General features: G+C 41.7%; 1 protein-coding gene across 1 annotated transcript in view; it reads left to right on the forward strand.

Annotated features, from left to right (window-relative positions):
- UBR4 (ubiquitin protein ligase E3 component n-recognin 4) overlaps nucleotides 1-21,611 on the forward strand; it is a 162,006-nt gene that overhangs the window by 109,784 nt on the left and 30,611 nt on the right. Inside the window, exons 76-94 of the mRNA XM_056795687.1 lie at nucleotides 1,768-1,893; nucleotides 2,033-2,161; nucleotides 3,927-4,270; nucleotides 5,359-5,449; nucleotides 6,092-6,176; nucleotides 6,309-6,436; nucleotides 7,119-7,248; nucleotides 7,800-7,957; nucleotides 9,010-9,119; nucleotides 9,546-9,687; nucleotides 10,394-10,475; nucleotides 10,703-10,876; nucleotides 11,562-11,683; nucleotides 14,183-14,380; nucleotides 14,939-15,019; nucleotides 17,460-17,547; nucleotides 18,398-18,525; nucleotides 20,304-20,411; nucleotides 21,388-21,507. Coding sequence (XP_056651665.1) covers nucleotides 1,768-1,893; nucleotides 2,033-2,161; nucleotides 3,927-4,270; nucleotides 5,359-5,449; nucleotides 6,092-6,176; nucleotides 6,309-6,436; nucleotides 7,119-7,248; nucleotides 7,800-7,957; nucleotides 9,010-9,119; nucleotides 9,546-9,687; nucleotides 10,394-10,475; nucleotides 10,703-10,876; nucleotides 11,562-11,683; nucleotides 14,183-14,380; nucleotides 14,939-15,019; nucleotides 17,460-17,547; nucleotides 18,398-18,525; nucleotides 20,304-20,411; nucleotides 21,388-21,507 — 2,544 coding nt within the window. The remainder of the gene's footprint in view (nucleotides 1-1,767; nucleotides 1,894-2,032; nucleotides 2,162-3,926; nucleotides 4,271-5,358; nucleotides 5,450-6,091; nucleotides 6,177-6,308; nucleotides 6,437-7,118; nucleotides 7,249-7,799; nucleotides 7,958-9,009; nucleotides 9,120-9,545; nucleotides 9,688-10,393; nucleotides 10,476-10,702; nucleotides 10,877-11,561; nucleotides 11,684-14,182; nucleotides 14,381-14,938; nucleotides 15,020-17,459; nucleotides 17,548-18,397; nucleotides 18,526-20,303; nucleotides 20,412-21,387; nucleotides 21,508-21,611) is intronic.

Below are 21,611 nucleotides of genomic sequence, written 5' to 3' on the forward strand. Positions count from 1 at the left end.
AGAATTTGAGTATAGTCTGACATGTACTAAATTTAGGTTGTAGCAGGTTAAGAATAAGGATAGGTAGGCCAGTTTTTATTGCCAAAAGTTTTTAGGGATAGTCAGGCCAAGATGGATTTTAGAAGCATTTGAGAATGCAATTCTAAAGGCACAAAAAATTCCCATTTATTTGAAGAGGAAAGAGGGACTTGTATAAAAAGAAAAATGTCAAGAATCAGTCATTTCAGAGTAATCTTATTTCCTTTTCTGACCAGCCTCCTTGCTATTCCATGAACAAAACCATTTCTCAACACTGGACATTTCCTTTGTTTGTCTCTCATGCTTGGAGTACTCTCCCTTTTTGTCTCTGTCTTCTGGCCTTCTTTTAAGTCATAGCTAAAATACTTTTTTGTATAGGCAGCCTTTTCTAACCCTCTTTATTCTAGTGTCTTCTCTTTGTTATTTCCTATATAAAGCTTATTTGTATATATTTATTTGCTTGTTGGATCCCATTTTAGATTGTAAGCTCCTTGAGTTCAGGGAATGTCTTGCCTCTTTTTGTAGCCCTAGCGCATAGCACAGTGTCTGGTACCTGGTGCTTAATATTGTTTAATTGACAGGATTGATAGAATGATAAATCTGGAAAATGCTATCTATGTATATGTAATCTTATTTATCTGAAGCAACTGATAAAATTTCTCATGTTTATTATTTTTTTAAACCTTTACTTTTTGTCTTAGAATCAAGGTATGCCCTGGATCACATAGCTAGAAGTGTCGGAGACCAGATTTGAACCCAGGGCCTCTTGTCTCTAGCTAGGCTTGGCTCTCAATCTGCTGAGCCATCTAGCTGCCCTCCTTGTATATTATTTTAGTGGAAAAGATAGAGGAATAGTACCATTTTCTGGATTCAGAACTGCTTGATGACTGATTCTTCATTCACAATTTGATGTAGTCCTGTCTGAAGTGTTTCCTTAGCCTATGTTTGACCTTGACTGTGGGACATTTTTTGTCAGTGACCTTGGAAGAAGGTTTTGATGGCATGCAGATGACACAGAACTGGGAAGGAGAGATAATATAGTATAGGATGGAGTAAAAATTAAGGATTCTAACAGACCTAGAACATTGATCCAATTTAAATAAGTTGCAATTTAATAAGATATAAATGCAAAGCGTTAAAGAATGGTAGAGTGAGTTAATGACTTTGAAAACCTTTTCTCTCTGCCATGTCTGTGGAATCCAAGACAAGAAATGTAATTACAGGTTTCATTCAGAGAGGTAGTGTCCAGGCCTAGGGAGAAGGTGGTCCCACAATTTATGCTTTGCTTGGTCGGATTAGACATGCCATAGAATGTTCATTTCTAGGCACTGTTTTAGGAAGGGTGCCAGTCAGTTGGAGAAGGTCCAGAGGTATTTGGGTGAATCTTAGTTGAAGAAACTTGGGATGCTTAGTATATAGAAAATGATAGCTGTCCATAAGTGTTTGAAAAGCTGTCATGTGAAAGAGGAATTCATTTTGTTCCATCTGGTCCTAGGGGCCAAAGGTTAGGTGGAAGTTGCAAGAAGGCAGAATTAAACATAATAGAAGGAAAAGTTCCCTACCAATTTGTGCTTTCCATATAGGCAGAATGGACTGATTTAAGAGGTAGTAGGGTTCCACTTTAAGTAAAGGCTGGATGACCATTGATGGATTGGATGTAGAAGGGCATCTCATGGATGAAAGTTAAGATTTGAGGATTTTCCAATGTCCTTCCTATTGGGACATTTTCTTGTTCCTTGTCACCCCTAGGCCGTGACCAACATCAATACCCTTCTGGATAAGGCTGACCGAGTATATCACCAGCTAATGGGACACAGGCCACAGCTGGAAAACCTGCTTTGTAAAGTGAATGAAGCAGCTCCTGAAAAACCCCAGGTAATATAAAAAACCTCAGCTAAGTGAAGGAGGGAGGGAAGCAAAGAGGATTAGCTCACATGGTAAGAGTCAAGTCTTCCAGATGTGTATATTCCCTTGTGGGAAATGCTGCTGAATAACTACCCTTTTTGGGTTCCAGGATGATTCAGGCAGCGCTGGGGGGATCAGCTCTACGTCAGCTAGTGTAAATCGCTACATCCTACAGTTGGCTCAGGAGTACTGTGGAGAATGTAAGAACTCTTTTGATGAACTCTCCAAGATCATACAGGTATGAAAATTTGGGGGACCTTCCTGGTGGAGGCAGAGTAGTGTAACATTGATATGCTAGCTAAACAACCCAGAAGTCCTTATCCATGAACCCAAACCCTGGTATTACCTAAACCAAACCAGCTGGAAGGATTAGTTTCTGGGGAACTGTTCTTCTATGAGGTGATCTTTACCCCCAAACTTTGGGGTTCTCTGCTAGGGAATGGAGTGAGCACATTCAGGAAGGAAGATAGCCTGGGCAAGAGTGCTTCTTGTGAATTCAGAAAACCCAAGTTTGAATCCTGCCTGCCTCTTCACAGAGTCACAGACTTGGAGAGTCTCAAGGGACTTAAGCAGTTCTTGAGACTAGTCCTTGCCTATCCCCACATGATACCAGGAGAAGGTCCTTTAGACTCCCTGAGCCTCAGTTTCTTCACATTTAAAAATTAGAGGGTAACACCGAAGGAAAACAACTGCTTGAATACATGGATCGAAGGGATATGGTTGGGGATGTAGACTCTAACTGAACATCCTAGTGCAAAATCAACAACATGGAGATAGGTTCTGATCAAGGACACAAGTAATACCCAATGAAATGTCCGTGGAGGGAAGGGAGGGAAATAATGTGTTTATTGCCACCAAGGATCAGCTAATGCCATCTTTGCATTAGCTGCTTTTATGTTGACACCTTAGCTTTTCTGCCTATAAAATGAGTCTATGCTAACAAAACTAGTCACTTAAAAGATGTGGATGATTTTTAAATTATCCAAATTACCAGAGAGATAGCATAGACTAACAGATAAAGAGATGGCCTGAGAGCCAATGTAACGTTGGCTGGATTCAGGTTCTGCCCTTGACCCATCCTGGTGGTGTCTTTCATCACATAGGCTCTCCTTTTCCCTAGTTCAGTGTAGGTATCCCTGGGTTCCATCCCATAGAACTTGGCCGCTTCCCAATGTGGACAGGAGCCAGATGTTTTACAGGGAAGGGAGGGGCCTCCAGCCAAACATGTCTGATTGGTTTTCCACCTATGATGCCACAGGCAGCAAGGCACCAGTTATTGAGGCCAGCTAGGAAGCATCTAGAATGAAAGGCTTCAGGAATAAGAAAATCCAGAAAAAGGAAGCAGAACCACACCCGGTGGGTGGGTGGGTGGGGTGGGGAGAGGTGCCTGGAGCAGACAGCTTGTTGCTAGAAATGCTTAGGCTCCCTCATTCTCACCTCCCAATCATAATTTCTCAGATTCCTATTTACCCCACACACCCTGACTATGCCATGAGACATTTTAGTGTCCCAGCTACATGGGAAAGGCTATCTTTATAGGAGGGAGGGGGTCTTAGGGGGAGGTGGTGGTGTGCAGAATTAAGTGGCCATTTCCAGCATCAGTGCAAAATTATAATAATGAATTGTATAATAACGTTGAGACTGGAAAGAGGTGGGAAAATTTTTGAGAAGTTAGATAATCCTTTCAGGGAAAAGGTTTTTCTCAGGAGCAGCTGTTAGGCAAGAGAGGGAGGTATGCTTATTACACTAAAGGCAAAGTATCCCATCTCCCCCTCCTAAAACTGGAGTGAACTGTCATAAAATATTTTAATAGCTAAGTTTTCCAGCATCTTCAAAGTGCTCTGAGTACTAGACTCAAGAAGTCTGAAGTATTTGAAATATATAAGACTTTAAGACAAAGTTTTCCCAATCAGATTTCAAGATGGATTTTTAGCTTAAAGCTTATTTCCTTTCTCTGATTTATAATAATTTACTTCCTACTTTCTCATTCCTCTTGGCTCCAGAAAGTATTTGCTTCACGGAAGGAGCTTCTAGAGTATGATTTGCAACAGAGGGAGGCAGCTACCAAGTCATCTCGGACAACAGTACAGCCAACCTTTACTGCCAGCCAGTACCGAGCCTTGTCAGTCTTAGGCTGTGGTCACACCTCTTCTACCAAGTGCTATGGTTGTGCTTCAGCAGTCACTGAACACTGCATCACACTGCTACGGGCCCTGGCTACAAATCCAGCCTTGCGTCACATCCTTGTCTCACAGGGCCTCATTCGGGAGCTCTTTGATTACAATCTGCGCCGAGGGGCAGCTGCCATGCGGGAGGAAGTCCGCCAGCTCATGTGTCTCCTCACTAGGTACAAACCAGATCATCCTTTTATCTTGTATCTACTTTGGAGATCATCATGCTCTAGCTATACAAGAAACACAGGAGGGGCATCTGGGTGACTTGGTGGAGTGAGAGCTGGAAATAGGAGATCCTGAGTTAAAATCTGGCCTTAGACACTAGGGGTGTGATCCTGGGCAAGTCACTTAATCCCCAGTTGTTTGGCTCTTCCCACTCTTCTGCCTTGGAACTAATATTTAGTATCAATTCTAAGATAAAAAGTAAGGATTAAAAAAACAACAACATGGTAGAGAACCTGGAATTAGACTTCAATTGAGCAGATATGCAGAACATTGCACAGGGCTGTGTTTTTGAGTTAAGGTCCTTATTTTCATGGAACTCACAGTTTAGTAAGGAAAAAAAGAGAACTATTATATATATATTTGTTTGGGATTAAAGCTTTAGAAAGGTAATGTGGGAGGAACACTGGGAATCAGGGAAGGCTCTATAGAGAAAATAACATTTGAGTTGTACTTTAGCAGAAAATAAATTTATGATAGAGATTAGCAAATGGATTAAGAAGAATGGGTAAGTGACCTTCAAGAGCTTCTTAGTCTTCTTGGTTTGTCACCTTTGAGCAGTAGTTTGGCAGGCCTAGGTGCCCAGCATCTAGTTCAGTGCCTTGCTCGCCACAAAGAATTATCAAAGTGACTCCTGAAGAGAAATTTGAGGGGGAAATACTGTTTAAACTGAGAGAGCTTCTTTCCAGACATACTCAAAGAAGACAAAGAGGATTTGATATGTGTGGAAAACTGAGATGTAGCGGACAGGGACAGGAGCAGTTAGGATGGGTGTGCTCTGGAAATATGGAGCCATCTTGGTGGTGGTGTTGCTGTTCTCAGTAGAGGAAGAACAGTGTCAAGGAAAGGTGCCCATGGTGGATTCTTTCTCCTCAGTCACCAAAGTTCTGGGAAGTCTCCAGATCCTCCTCTTAGACAGGAAACTGAAACTTCTAATTAGGGAGCCCTGAAAATTAAGCTTCCAGTACCTAGGATGTCTTTTATCAGGGGGATCAAAGCCAATAATGAGTCTGATAACTCTGTTTCTTGTTCTTCTTAGGGATAATCCAGAAGCAACTCAGCAAATGAATGACCTGATCATTGGCAAGGTCTCGGCAGCTCTGAAAGGCCATTGGGCCAACCCTGATTTGGTAAGGGCACCAACCTCTCCTCATTTCTCCTCTGTTCTCCCAGGTTCCATCACTCAATGTTCTAAAGCCCTTCCTTCTTCTTCCTTCCACCTCCACCCAGTTTCACTGTGGTGCCAGAAGACACAAGGAATCTTTGCTCTACTCAGTTCCCAAACTTGCCATTCCCATGCTAAGGCTAGGCTCAGGGAGCTGGTCATTTAGAACATTAGCACTTTGACCAACGAGTGTGCAGGTGTTTGCTTTACTTTCTTAGATTTTCTTGGTATCTCGAATAGGAGAGGAAGCATAGTATAAGGAAAGAATGTAGGCCTTGGAATCAGGCTATTTAGGTTCAAATCTTCACTGGGACATTTAACTAGTTGCATGATCATGGGGCAAGCTACTTACCCTCTGCTGCTCTTTAAAATGGGGGCACTGATCTTGGCATTGTACCCTGTGAGGGCTGACAGTGTGAATTTTCATCACTGTTATGACTTAGAGGTATTCTCTAGCTCAGCCTAGCCAGTCTAGCCATAGGAGCTGTGTTGGGAGAGTTAAACCCCTCACCGAGCCTTAAGATGCCTCTCAGTGAATCCTGTCAGGGATGAAAGGTCATGGGCAGACTCTCCACCCATCTGTACTCTCTTCCCATTGATCTTGTAGGCAAGCAGCCTTCAGTATGAAATGCTTTTATTGACTGACTCCATCTCAAAGGAGGATAGCTGCTGGGAACTTCGCTTGCGCTGTGGTAAGTTCAGGAAGTTGAGGATCAGGGGCAAGTGGTCGAGGGCAAAGGCTCTGGAGAAGCCAAGTCTGCTGGGACTTGGGATATTTCCTAGGGAATGGGAGTGACTTAGTGCTTCCACTTCTTCCCTGCCAGCTCTCAGTCTTTTCCTGATGGCTGTAAACATCAAAACACCTGTGGTTGTGGAAAATATCACCCTCATGTGCCTCAGAATATTGCAGAAGCTGATCAAGCCACCTGCTCCCACCAGCAAGAAAAACAAGGTACTTCCTGGACTCTTGGCCAATCTGTAACTGGCAAAGCCAAGCTGGAGTGCTTGGGTGCCAGAAGCTGCTGCTCTTCAGGGGCTCCTGATAGTCCAAACAGGCCTGTTTCCTTTTGCCATCTTGCTGTGCATCCCACGGAGAAAGGGAGACCTCCTGGGAAGGTTATAATTCTCTAAAACAGTTTGCTTAAATTAGATGAAGGCTTGGATACTCTTCCAGACAAAGTTGAGGTCTGGAAATAAGGAGTAGGTGGGTCAGAACTAAGAGAAGCAGCAATTTATCTTAGGCCTTTGTATGTGATCTCTCCGAACTTTAAGGTCTTGAGACAATAGTGGGGGCAAAGATGTAGTCCCTTAATTTTGTTGAAGACTTGTACTGTGAGGCAATTTATATTCAGAGTTAGTTAAAAAAGTAGGCAGAGAGGGTGAGATCCAAGATGAAAAATAAAATCAAATGGAAATTCTGTATTTCCATGGTGTCCTTTCAAGAATCAATGGGAGCTGATCTAAGTAAAAAGCATCTTACATGAAGCAGTGGCTAGTCGGGAACCCCAAATTAATCCTGGAGCCATTGTTTCCCCAATGGGATTATCAGGAGAACTCACCAATACAAACAAGGCTTCTTGCTTTGGCATCTTAGGCTTGTTGCAAAGTTCTTGTTTCATCTACCTCTCCCCTAGGACGTTCCTGTTGAAGCTCTCACCACAGTTAAGCCATACTGCAATGAGATCCATGCCCAGGCTCAGCTGTGGCTCAAGCGAGACCCAAAAGCATCCTATGAGGCCTGGAAGAAGTGCCTCCCCACCAGAGGTTTACCTTTTTCTTTATGAAGCTTGGGGGAAAGGAGGGGGAAAATGCTTAGAAATGGAAAAACAATTTTTTGATTAGAAAAAAGCATTAATAAAACAAAGGGAGGAGACACAAATGGGCAGCTTTATTTCTCTCATTTTATAATTAATATATGATTTTGGAAAACACCATATGTGACAGAAGGCCACAATTTCTTATCCGTTGTATATTAGATGATTAGTATCTATTGATATACCCATAAGAAAAATACATGTAAAATTTTTTTTTAAAGAACTTTGGCAACTACATCAAAGCCTGAATCCTATGACGATAGGATAGCAGTTCATATTTATATAGTGCTTGAAGGTGTAGAGTGAATTTAACCAAGCATTTAAGTGCTTACAGTGTGTCCAGTACTATGCTGAGTGTTAGAGGACAAAGAAAGAGAGAAACAGTCCCTACCTTCAAGGAGAAGAACAGAAGCCCACAGAACCAATGGACTTGTGACTACATACCCTCACCCCTTTTGTTCAGACTGCCTTGTTTTTCTTGTTCTTCCTTCCACCTTACAGGTTTGGATTCCAATGGGAAATCCTCCACTAGATCAGAGCTTCGTCAGCTCTACTTGACGGAGAAATATGTGTGGAGGTGGAAACAGTACATGAGCCGTCGGGGGAAGAGGACCTCCCCTTTGGATCTTAAGTTGGGCCATAACAACTGGTTGCGGCAGGTAAGGGAACATCTTTCCGGAAGTGATACCACTTAGCCAGAGTCCTAAGAATGACCCACAAAACAGACTGAGCCACTGCTAGGCTATTTAAGAGGATATCCTCTGCCCTTTCCCACTCCTACAACTTTGTCCTGTGTCTTTGCCTACCCAGGCCTTTCCTATCAGAATCAAGTAGGGCTTAATGCTACTTTTTACTAGATGGGGTAGTCAGCTTAGGCTGAGCAGGCTCTCTTCCCTTCCTCTCTTTTGCCTGCTTATCAGCCTTGGTGGCTGTCGTCACCTCTCCTCCATTTCATCTACTCATGTAGCTGAGCTTCAGAGCCCAAAGCATACTTCTGCCTCCTCTCCTCCTTCATCCTTCCTTCTCATCTTTTGACCTTCTCTACCCCTGTGCCATTCTCCTACTTCTCTACCTCTTTTCACACTCCTACTTCCCTCTTATCTATCTCTTTGCTCCCTCTTTTCTTTCAGACTCCTTCTCCCTCTCCTTGTTCCTTTCTCTCTAAACTACTGCCTTCTCTCCTTTTTCCCATTCCCTTTCCAGTGCCTTCCCTCTCCAGCATTTTGAAGAAGTATAGTTATACATTAGAACCAAATAACCATTACTGTGAGGAGAGTTCTATTAAATGAAGACTTCGGCAGAAAGTCAATTGTTTCTCCTAAAACAAATTAAAAAGAGCTCATAAGAGCTTTCTAAGGAAATACTTTAAAAATAATCTTTGTTCAAATTCAAGCAGCTTACATAACATCATGCAAACTAATTTATAAAGACCTTATTTAAAAGGCCACTTGATTCTACTAGGCAAGAAGTACATGTAACCAGCTGCTTCCAGTTCATTCCTTCTCCTGAGCCTCCTTTCCTTTTTCTTTGGAGTATTGCGACTGTTGTGTAAATTTCAGTTTCTCTCTTTCCCAAAGAATCTTTCCAAAGGATTTCTCTGAGGGACCAAGTAGTTGGTAGTATTAACTAGTGGGCAGTGGAACCACCTAGAGCCAAGGAGGTGAGAACTACAACCAAGTCTAGTTATGCTCTTTTCCTTGTGTCCTCTCAGGTGCTGTTCACGCCAGCAACTCAGGCAGCTCGTCAGGCAGCCTGCACCATTGTGGAAGCTCTCGCAACCATTCCTAGCCGCAAACAGCAGGTCCTTGACCTCCTCACCAGGTATCACTGGGCTGGACAGGGACAATGAAAGCCCATGCTTCTCTGGTCTTCTCTCTTTTTTATATATATAACCCGTATCTTCTCTTGTAGTATCCAGTCTAAGACAGAATAGCAGCCAGAGAGTAGGCAAATAGGGTTAAAGTGACTTGTCCAGGTTCACATAACTAGGAAGGGGCCAGATTTGAATGCTGGTTCTCCTGACTCCAGGTATCTATTGTGCTACCTAGCTCCCAAGGAATCCCTGAGAAACCTATATTGACTCAAGTGGGATGAGGTACACATTGTATGCCCTGCTGAGTTTTTAAATTCTTTAGAATATCAGTGCAGTGATTATTGCACTTGGCTATTGGTTGCTTAATCTGATTTCTACTTATATTTTTGGGCCAATTTCAGTTGCCCAATTATTTCTTTCTGTTCCTCTACTAGTTACCTGGACGAATTGAGTATTGCTGGAGAGTGTGCAGCTGAGTACTTGGCTCTCTACCAGAAGTTAATCAAACCAGCTCACTGGAAGGTCTACCTGGCAGCTCGGGGTGTCCTGCCCTATGTTGGCAACCTTATCACCAAGGTATCTTTCAGATGAATTATTTTGCCTCCCTGGGATTTGGTTTCATCTGTAGAGGTTAGACAAAATGACCTCCAGATTTCTTTCAGCTCTATTGAGCTCTGACACTTAAATTCCTAGGTGTTACTCAAGGTCAGAAAATGACATTTCTCCCAGGGAAGTAGGTGGTAGCCTTCTGCATTAAGGCACCTGAGACTACCTCTGACCAATTAGGTGCTCTCCTATTCCTGGTTTTGTTTGTTTTTCTTTTCTGGGGCTTTTGGTCTTACTTTCCTTAGAAAGGATTTCTAAGGCCCATCCACACATGGCTATGAGTGAGTCCCTAAAATGCTGAGGATTTCTTTACTTGTCATCTAGACCGTCCTACTGATGTCTTCCAGTGTTGTACATTAGCTGTCTTGAGCTGGAATTTGTGGCTTCTCCTAGGCTTTCCCCTTTTTCTTGAAAAGCTAAGAGAATCTCATTGTCTATCATCACTGTTTAATTGGCATCTTGATAGAGCATTGATTTCAGAGATCCATTACCTGTCCCTAGGTTCTTGGAAGGAACCTTGGAGGGGATAGTAACCTGAAGAAGTAAATCTTCATCTCGGATCAGTAAAAGCTGAATCATAAGTGTTAGTGCAAGTGTCCCGAGTTGGCACTATAGATCTCAGGGAAGGTGGTGACATTTATGGTGTTACACTGACCATTTCTGTTGGCCTTTTTAGGAAATAGCCCGTTTGTTGGCCCTGGAAGAGGCTACACTGAGCACTGACTTACAGCAGGGATATGCTCTCAAGAGCCTTACAGGTATAAGCGCCCAGCTCTTCTAATGGAGCATCCTTTGTTGTTGAAACTGAAATATGTTTTTGGAGCCAAAGTGCTTCAATCTTTGTGAGTTCTGCTTTTGACTTCCCATTCCTTCCTTTATCCCCTGCAATGAGAACAGATTGAAGGTCTTAAGTTCCTTTTTGATATTGGTTTTGAAATGTTGAGTTTGTTGGCCAGCATTCCAAATTTCACCTGTGTCCCTATAGGTCTTCTTTCCTCCTTTGTTGAAGTGGAGTCCATTAAGCGTCACTTCAAAAGTCGCCTGGTGGGCACTGTGTTAAATGGCTACCTGTGTCTGCGGAAGCTAGTAGTGCAGAGGACCAAGCTGATTGATGAGACCCAGGATATGCTGCTGGAGATGCTGGAGGACATGACCACAGGTAGAGATACACTGAGGCTTGGAGCCTGAGTCCCTTCCTCCTTTGTTGGCTCATATGCTTATGCATGAGAGCTCTTGAATTCCATAGAGATGGAAGAAACAACACATTGGGCCTGCACTTCTGGAGCACTATTGCTAAACATTAAAAGATGCCAAGTTTATATTAGACCTAAAGGAGTTGGCAGCTTAGTTGGGGGATAGGTTATCAACACAGGTGGCCATCATACATATTATGTGGTCATTAAGAGGCAGAAAACAAAAGTACTGTGTGAGGTCTGAGGGGTCAGATCATCAGCCTGACTCAGTCAAGCAGAATATATCTTTGGTTCCCAAGAGCTCAAAGAGAGAAATTCCTTTTTGGAGAGAGGACTAGCTCTTAAGGGTTGTAAGCTGTCAAGCCTGGAATTGGGTTTTTTTCATCAATCTAGTTGGGACCCTCTGTTGAGCTAGTTTGAGACCTTGTCAGCTGATTCCATTCATTTGAAGTTCATAATTTTGCTGGTACCCAGAATCTTATCCTCTTGTAATCTTGGAACTATAAAGTATGGTCTAGTAACCTTTCTGCTTATGTTGTAACAGTTGGGCCACTTCTCAGATCAATTCCCTTTGATTTGATGGCTTGGGATGTTGTAAGAGACTAGGTGAAAGCTCCTTCTAAACTGACTGGTCCTTTTTGATTCTGGCAGGCACAGAGTCAGAAACAAAGGCCTTCATGGCAGTGTGCATTGAAACAGCCAAACGCTACAATCTGGATGACTACAGAACTCCTGTCTTCATCTTTGAGAGGCTCTGCAGTATCATCTATCCTGTAAGTGAACTGGTGCTCATTGGAGGCCTCATACAAGGGCCTGTGGCAGGTTGAAGTTAGAGGAAGCATTTTGTGGCTGCTGAAAAACCTCACTATGTTCTATTTTAGTTATTACTTAGAATCCTATGGCATAAAATGGCAATAAATTCATTCTTCTCCTATTCCTTTTAATGTGAACAAGTTCTCTGTAATGTGAGACTTAATTAATGCATTACTTCCTCCCCAACCCCTTATTAGTTACAGATACTAGGTGTCTTTTAATGACCTTGATCTGCTAGTATCCCTCCACCCATTATGGGTTTTTTGTTTTTGTTTGCTTACTTTTAAAAACCCTTATTTTCTATCTTAGAATCAATCCCAAGTATTACTTCCATGGTAGAAGAGGAGAAAGGGCTAGGCAAAGTAACTTGACCAGGTCATATAGCTAGGAAATATCAAGGGTCAGATTTTAGCAGGACCCTACCTGGGTCTCTATCCACTGAGCCACTTAGCTGCCCCCACCTAGTTTGTTTTTGCTTTTGTTTTGCTTTTAAAACCCTTACTTTCCATCTTAGAAATAATATTAAGTATTGTGAGGCAATTGAGGTTAAATGACTTGCCCAGTGACACACAGCTAGCAAATGTCTAAGGCTAGATTTGACACCCAGTATGTTTTGAAAGCAGAACTGACCTGGAGGAGTTTGTATGAAGGAGTCCCCATGTTTGCTTTTTTCTTCTTCACCTTTGTGTTTGCATTTTCCCCAACTTGGGGTACATCAGTCAGTTCAATTCATATTTCCTGAGCACCAGGCACTGTGTATATAAAGGGAAGAGCAAAACAGTATCCCTTCTTCCCAAAAGGCATTCTTTGGGGAGAAAGCACAGACCTAGGGAAATAAATGTGGAATATGTACCAAATAAATGCAAAATAATCTCAGGGTTACTCACTCCTAAAGGACTCTGGAAAGGCTTCTTGGAGCAGGTAACATGTGAATAAAGCCCAAATGGAACTAGGTGCTCTAGTAGATATAGAGTTGAAGAAACACATTGAGAATCTGTGCAAAGGCAGAAATTTGAGGGGAGATTCAGAGAAGCCTTATGTATAGGAAATAGGTAGCTTGGCATGGCAAAAAGAGGGAGGGAATGACAAACCAAGTTGTAAAGGGCTTTAAATGCCAAACTTATTCAGTTTGGCAGCTGTGGGAAGAATTTAGTGGGGGGTGGGATTGGGTACCGCAAGAATAATTAGAAAGCTGTTGTAATATTTTAGGTGAGAGGTGATGAATACCTGAATTATGGTTCTTGTGTAGTAGATGTTACAGAGGTAGGACTGGTGACTGATTGATCATTGGGGATTAGTGAGAGTGAAATGAGGAAGATGGCATCAAGGATGTATTAGGTTACTGGAATAACAGTGGTAGCCACAACAGAAATCAGGCAGTTAGCTGAAATGGTGGGTAGAGGGAAAAAGAGAATGAGTTCTGTTTAGGACTTGTGTTTGAGATAGAAGCATATTGAGAATTCAGTGGAGATAAATTAGTGGGCAGTTGGAAGTTGTGGGACTCTCAAGAGTGAGGTGAGGTCTGGGCCCATATATTTGGGAGTCATCTTCAGAGTGATGCTAGTTGGACCAATGGAATATAATGAGATCATGAAGAGAGAGAGTGTAGAATATTGAGTATCCAGAGAGAAGGGTCAAGGTTGTTATATGCTGCAAAGAATCAAGTTTTTGTGTAATGGCAAGTAAAGAAGCAGAGGCAACAAGGATAGACATCTTGTTATAAGAGTTCAACTGGGGAAGGGAAAAAAGAGAGAACTATTAGCTTGAGAGAATGCCAATATGAAGTATAGTGGCAATGAAGATGGGGAAGTATAGGAATGTTTCTAGGCCTTAAGGAAGTCACTATGAACCCGAGTATGATCCAAAGTTCTGCTCCTGTTGGTCAGGAATAATAAAGAATCTTATCATTAGCAGTAGTTCTCTGAAGGAAGGGCCATTAGGTGTGAGGTGTATTTTACTAGGACAGGAGGAATTTTAGTATTAATAGAAGTCCTCTTTTGAAATTTAGGGGGCTTCTAGCCTAAAAGGCTGGATATAAGATCACAACAGGATCTGACCCTGGCTCATTGGACCAGCTCATAAATAAAGAATATGGGGAATTCTCTGGGTAGTCTATTCTAGTTTCTTGGAACAGCCCCTTTCACATGTAGGGTTGTTACCTTCTTGTGTCCCCTCTACTTCTAACCCTAGTTTGCCCTTTTCCCCCCAAGGTGCAGCTCTGCAGCTGTCAGCAATCATCTTCAGTTGTTTCCTTTCAAACACACATGACAGTTGTCTTTATTCCTCCACTAAGGGCTTGTTTCTCCAAATTTTTTGTTGTAACCCATTCAGTAAGGGTGCTCCTTGTGTTGAAACACCCCCTCCCCACCCCCCAGTAGTCCAGAGACTAAGACAGCTTGCTAGAACACCAATACATGATGACTTCTAGTCTTTTTTGACCCTTTTGTCTTTGTTCTTAGGAAGAGAATGAAGTAACTGAATTCTTTGTGACTCTGGAGAAGGATCCCCAGCAAGAAGATTTCTTACAGGGGCGTATGCCTGGCAACCCTTATAGCAGCAATGAACCAGGCATTGGGCCTCTTATGAGGGACATTAAGAACAAGATCTGCCAGGACTGTGATCTGGTGGCCCTGCTGGAAGATGATAGTGGAATGGAGGTAAATAATGGGGATCCTGGCAGGGCTGTCCAGTTATGGAAATTTTAGCCATTTAAGTGCTTTCTATTAGCGTTCCCCAACCTAAACTTTGCTGTCAAGTGGTGAACTTTATAAAACCTTGCCTATAGGCCCATATGGTGCAACAGATAGGACCAGGAGAGGAAGGGGGGCAGTTATAAAATTTATAGCTTTCAAAAATAAGGAAAAGTTTTATATACAAGTAAAAATTTGCACACTAGTGGTTAAGAAATACTGTACTTCCATCTCCATGGAGGTGTACCTGGTTATGGAGTTTATGTCTCTGATGGGGAAAAAGACCTCTTTGGCCTGACTGTCATCACATTGCTTGATGGAGAAAGATAGTAAAAGGATTGTTAAGGAAGGAGACCTGCTCATTTTCGATGCTTGACTTGAAGTGAAAATATTGTTCCCTTAGCAGAAACAACCTGTTTGCTTCCTATTCGGGATCTCCATGGTGGAATAAGTGGATAAGTCTTATCTGTGTCTGATTTACTTTGAAGTCATTAGGAGTAGTAAGTCATTTACCTTTTCTTTTAGCTCCTGGTGAACAATAAAATTATCAGCTTGGATCTTCCTGTGGCAGAAGTGTACAAGAAGGTCTGGTGCCCTACCAATGAGGTATGTGCTTGCTTTCTTACTCCCAGGTCTGGGGCTAGGGACCTGCTCTGAGAGAAGGAGCTTATGGCAGCACTTTTAGAGCTCTACTTCTCCAGCTTGGGGTTGGTGGGAAAGAAACCAATCATCTTGTCCTACTTTTGAGAAAATTATCTGCAGACTAGAGGAGATATAAGAGCTTCAGGAGATTAGGGGACTTTACTGGAGATATGAAGCACAAGCCTTCTCTAGCATGGCAGCTGTGAGGATTTGGAAGGCCAGCCTGGGCTGGCTATGAGAGTGAGCCCTGTGACCGTGCACACTTTCTGCCTCAGTCCTCTTCATATTGAAACCTTTTTACAAAGTTAATCCTCAGAATTTTCTGGGACAGTGACTGATCTGTAATCCCATGAACACTGTACTGTGTCAGGCAATTAATTGTACCCCCATTTTACAAGATCCCTAACAGGCACTTCCTGTGATGGTGGGAGGGAAGGGGAGCAATACCCTGGATCTTTTTGGGGGACCCTTTAATTCTGTCCTTTTGCTTTCAACAACATGAGAATATCTCCGTGCCATCTTACCTCTCTCCTCCTTACTCAGTTCTCTTCCCTACATTTCTTTCCCTGTCTCATCCCTTTCTTTCATCTTGCTTCTGTCTTGTGTTTCTTTCTCCTCTCTGTTCCTTTGGGCATTTGCACTCAAGTTTTGCCTCCTTGGCTGAGATGAAAACAGCAAAATTGTGGAATATGTCACCATTAGGGAGTAGCTTTCCTTTACTTTGGTTTTTGTTAGTCTTGTTCCTTGACCTTTCAAGTCTTTGCCAATCTGCAGGTTCTTGTTCCCCTTGTCTCATTGGGTTTTTGGGTGTTGATCTGCTGTTTTTCTAGGATTCCTGCAATGTTAATTGCTGAGCTATGGCAAACCTTTGAGCAGCTCTCCCAGAGGTCTTCCTTTGGGCTTGATGTTAAGCACTGCTCAGTCCATTTTTTACTTCATAGGGTTTTTTGGCAGGTGTTCTTTCTTAGCTCATTTCCAAAGCTGTCTCTGAAAGCCTTTTGACTTCTGAAAGTCTGAGTCAAATTCAAGTTCATTGCAAGTCTTAAGCAGGAAAGGGGCTTTAGCCTGAACAGGCTAAAGAGTTAAACCCCTGTCATGAGACTGTGGGTAGAGCCCCCATTACCTCCTTAGGCAGCAGATGGACTTAACGGGTTTTTTTTCCTGTCTGTGATTACTTACAAAGGTTTGTCTTTAATTGTAAAGCTCTTTCTTCTAATTAGCCTCTCCATCCATATGCTTACTTTGGGTAGTTCTTTCTTTTGCTTCAGGGGTCTGCTCTCTCCCTGGAGGAAATGAATTGGTGGGCAAGGAGAATTTTAAGGGATGCTCTAGATCACTTCTTACAGAAACAGCTGCTCTCCGAAGCTGATTTTTGATATGGCATTTCATTGTAAGAAGTGAAACTGAAAAACTCCCATTTTACTGCAGGCACACATTCATACATATACACACATCTATCTATCTATCTATCTATCTATCTATCTATCTATCTATCCACACACCTGTGTGTATATAATGTATATATACATGAGGATAGTGATAATTGCTATTTACATAGAATTTTAAAGTTTGCAGAGAGCTACACACACAGAGATACATATATTTTCATGCACCCCTCAACAACTCTGTTAGGTAGGTATTACACACACACACACACACACACACACACACACACACACACACACACACACACACACGACCCCATTTTATAGATAAGGAAACTGAGGCTTACGAGAGGTTAAGGGACTATGACTACACTACTAACAGGTGCCAGAAATGGAATTTGGTGTTAGTTAGGTCTTCTTGGCTTCAAGCCCAATATTTTATCTGTACAAAACATACCACTTCCCACCTAACATTCATTTGTTCCATAAAGAAACTATAGAATGGGTTTTCACGGATTACTCCTATGGACTATTCTCTAAAATTAATGTTTAGTGCATTTACAAAGGAATTAATATTCAGGCTTAGGCAGTAGCCTGGTTCATCAGTAACCGTCCAATGTATAGATATCGGGGAATCTGCTTTCTCCCCAGTGGTGTTGAGTTTTGGTCATAATGTATTAATGACATTGTAAAATGACATAACTCAAGGCACCATTATGTGGGGTATGCCTGTATCTCTCTACATATTATACCTAGAGGACAGTACCATGTCAGAGGGACTTATATTTTGTGGTGATTCAGACTGGTGTCTGGGTAATAATGATTGTGGCATTCTGTGTTTGACTTTTAACTCACTGTCACAACAAAATGGAGGGGCTTGCCTCAAGGCAAAAATGATCCTTAATCACTGCTCCTAGAGCTAAGAGGCCCAACAGGAATCACCATTGAGAATGAGAGTAGGGTGTCTTAAGTGAACCTGTCACAGAAGTGAATGAAGTATTTCTACTTTCTCTACTCAGGGAGAACCCATGAGGATCATCTACCGCATGCGGGGCTTGTTGGGTGATGCCACCGAGGAATTCATTGAGTCCCTGGACTCCACCACAGGTATCATTTTCTTAGGAAACTCTTATTCCAAGTGATCTGAGGTTTGCAGTCACAGAACAGGGTCTCCACTTACTGAGAGTCCATCCCTTCTGCCTTAATGACTTTCCCATAAAATTTGTAGAGGTCACTGACACAGGAGAAACTTGCCTTGTTGTATCTTGTTCCATCCTGTCCCAAAATTGTGTGTATCCCCAAAATGGTGTGAGATAGATCTCTCTGGAGAGCTTTTATGAACAGTGAGCACTCATTCATTTCTGTTTGCTATTGGAGAGAAGAAGCCTTTCTTATTTCACCATAAATGCTTGTGCCTCTCCTTTGTGGATTCTCCTCAGCATGTCCTTTTATCTCTTGTTTGTAGACTTTTTTTGTGTTTTGTTTACTCATTAGACCCTGAGCTTCTTGAGGGCAAGGACTGTCCTTTGTCTTTGTTTGTAGCCTCAGTGCTTAGCACAATGCCTGGCATGCAGTGGTGCTTAATAAATGCTTGCTTGACTGATTAAGATATCTCTTTTCTCACCAATTTGGAGTGCATTTAGTAAATTTCTACAATGTGCAATGGCCTGTGCTAAGACACTAGCAATGCAAAACTGAAAAATTACAACAGTGCCTGCCCTCAAGGTGCCTTCAGTCTAATTGAGTAGTCAAGAATAAAGAAGTAAATTCATTATAATATATTGTAGAATGTGAATGTAATAAAGGTGAACCAGGTAAAATGTTCAAGGGAAGAAGCAAGCAAATATTAAGTACCTACTAAGTTCCTGTACTGTGTTGTGCACTTTATAATCATCTCATTTGATCCTCACAACAACCCTTGCTCATCCTCACCGTTACATGGGTTTCCTCTCTTTAGATGAAGAAGAAGATGAAGAAGAGGTATATAAGATGGCTGGTGTGATGGCCCAGTGTGGAGGCTTGGATTGCATGCTCAATAGACTGGCAGGGATCAAGGATTTCAAACAGGGCCGACATCTTCTGACGGTGAGTGAGTGAATAAGAACTGAGGTATTCTTTTGACTCTGAAAAGTGGCATGTGATAATAATTCAGCTTAGCTCCAGAGGGCAGCATAATGCCGCTAATCTTTTTTCCACTAAGGAGAGCTCAGAAAATAGACTGCGGATTTATGGAGTTTTCCAAAATATTTTCTACCTTGTTTCACCTATACCTTTTAGGCATAAGGAAAAATATATATTACTAAGGAACCAACATAACTCTTTTCTTGGTCTTCCTATGGTTACTGCTATGAAGTGAATATTTACTGGTCTTTTCTCCAGTTGATCATTGTACTTAAACTGGTTCTTAGGAATCTTGTAATATAGCCTTTTTTCCCCCTCTAGGATTATTATTAAAGAATTTCTCCAACTTTTCCATTAGCATTTGTTTTATTCCAAGGGCCTTACATTTTCTCCATCATTTGAACCCTCCAGAGATATGACAAGTAACATATTACAACAAGGCTGAACAAAATACAGAGAGATTTTTGCCTCACATTTCATAATGGTTACTGATGCCTCTCTCTAGATCCCTTTGCTTCTCCCTCTATCATTTAGGAAATACCATACATCATGAGTTTTATCATTTCCAGAAGCATGTTGAAATTGATAAAAGAAATTTTTCAGAGCAGTTGCAACTAAGAGTTCTGTTCATTGATGATTGGGTTCCCTTAGCATTGCCTGCTGGGATAGAGGGGATGCCCCTGACCCATGGAGAAGCCAGCCTTTTAGTAGAGGGGTCTGGCTTGGTTTCCCATCCATTCTACTAATCTCTTCCTCCTAATTCCTCACTCTTTCTCCTCAACTCCACCACTTAGAGAATATTTAGCTAAAAGGGAGAGAACTGATAGGGTCTGGGCACTTTGATTCAGCTTTGGAACTGTGATTAAGCTTCTATTTTTTTGTTGTTGTTTTTTTTAAATATTAAAATAAGTTTGTATTTATTTATTTGTATTTATTTAAAAGTTTTGTTTTTCTGTCACTTACATTTCTCAATATTTCTGGATATGAAATGAAACCTTAGAGTTGTGTAATTTACATTTCTCTTAGTGATTTGGCACATTCTTTCATGTGGTTAATGGTTTGCACATCTTATGCGAGCTCTTTGTGTTATACTTTGTATCTATTTGGGAATGGATTTTGGTCATATATATCTCTTAATTGCCTATTTCCAGATTTATATTGGCAATTCCTCTTCCCTTCCCTCCCCAGTTGATTGCTTTCTTTCATCTCCTAGTTTCATTAATTTTGTTTATGCAGAAGCTTTTCAATTTCTGTCATATCTTATTTTTTTTTTGCAATCAACTCTTATCTGTTTTTTTGATTAAGAATTTATTCCTTAGCCAAAGCTATGAAAGATATATGATCCGTTCTAGTTTTTTTTAAGAATTATAGTCTTTAATATTTAGATTATATATTTGAACTTATTGTGGTATATTGGATTGCTTTCCAGTTTTCCCATAATTTTTTTGTCTTTCCTAGATAATTTTTTTTTAATTTATTGAACTTTGGGTTATTGGGTTCTATTATTTCTGTTTGTTTTTGTGTAATTTTTGGCATTGACCTTTTCTATTTTTTAGCCAAAATAATATTGAGTGTACTTTAGTAAATCGATTCCACATATTTTTTGGATTTTATATTTACTTTGAGCATTGACTTGCCACTACTTCTTCCTAATAACAGTTCAGCCTCACACAACTTGACTCCCCAGTTTCCTAGGCCTTTGTCATTTTCAGTTATAGAACTTACCTGGTTTTTCTTGGCAGGTACTACTTAAATTGTTCAGTTACTGTGTGAAGGTGAAGGTGAATCGGCAGCAGCTGGTCAAGCTTGAGATGAATACTTTGAATGTCATGCTGGGAACTCTTAACTTGGTAAAGTGGCTGGACTGGGAATAATTATATACATAAAGCCTTTGAAACTGGAGCTGGAGAGAGAGACCTTAACTTGGGACCAAGGAGAAATTCCCTCCTGTTCCAATAACCTTTCATGTGTCTGGGGGTGAATTGGCAAGAAATAACCTAAATGGATTTGTTAGGTTGACTTTGTGACTTGGGTCATTCAATGCATCTCTAAATGCTCCCTAGAATGAACCCTGTCCATCTTCCAGCTCTGCAGTATTATCTCTTCAGATGGAAGGAACAAGGCTTTCTCCTCCCTTTGGCACCAAGTGCCAGTTTATTCTCTTCAGGATTTGCACAAAGACAAGATGAGGATAGCCAGCTGTGTAGCCTAACACTTAAGCTGGCTTTAACTTCTAGAAACATAATCACCAAGATGTGATTTTACTTTCCTTCTTACTGCTTCAGAAAGAATCTGGGAATCCAGCTCACCTCCCCTTAGTCCTATTCGTTTCCTCCTCATCTCATCCCATCCTGTTCATTAGAGCTCTGCAAATAGACCTGAGGAAAAGAATATTTCATAGGGGACAGAGATGAGAGCTATTTTCCAATATCTGAAGGAGTGTTGTATGGAAGAAGGATTAGATTTGTTCCAGTTGGCCCCAAAGGGCAGGACTAGATTGAAAGTTGCAGAAAGGCATATTTAGGCTCTATGTAAGATTAGAGCTGTACTAACAATTAGAGCTGTCTAAACATAGAATGGGCTGCCTCAGGGAGGTAGTGGAGTCCCCCTCATTAGAGAACTTTAGGCAGAGACTAGCCATTTGTCAAGGGGACTATGAAGGGGATTTTAATTGTGGTACCATTTATATTAGATAGCCTTTGTGATCATTTCCAACTCTGAGATTCTGTAAATGGGCCTATTGAGGTGTACAGTAAGGAGAGATTGATGGTGGGAAGGAGCACCTTCTGGTTTTATCTTCAAAGCAACTAAATCTTCCTTCCCCAGGCCCTGGTGGCTGAGCAGGAGAGCAAAGATAGTGGAGGGGCAGCTGTGGCGGAGCAGGTGCTCAGTATCATGGAGATCATCTTGGACGAGTCAAATGCTGAGCCCCTGAGTGAGGACAAGGTGAGGGGTGGGGGAGGGCCCAGTCAACTCACAGGTGGTGTTTGAATGCCTGTGGTGTCCCATGTTGTAGTGACTTGACACAAGGCTCAGGCAAAATCTACTCC

The sequence above is a fragment of the Monodelphis domestica genome, chromosome 4, assembly GCF_027887165.1.
Source record: "Monodelphis domestica isolate mMonDom1 chromosome 4, mMonDom1.pri, whole genome shotgun sequence".
In the NCBI taxonomy this organism is placed as follows: domain Eukaryota; kingdom Metazoa; phylum Chordata; class Mammalia; order Didelphimorphia; family Didelphidae; genus Monodelphis; species Monodelphis domestica.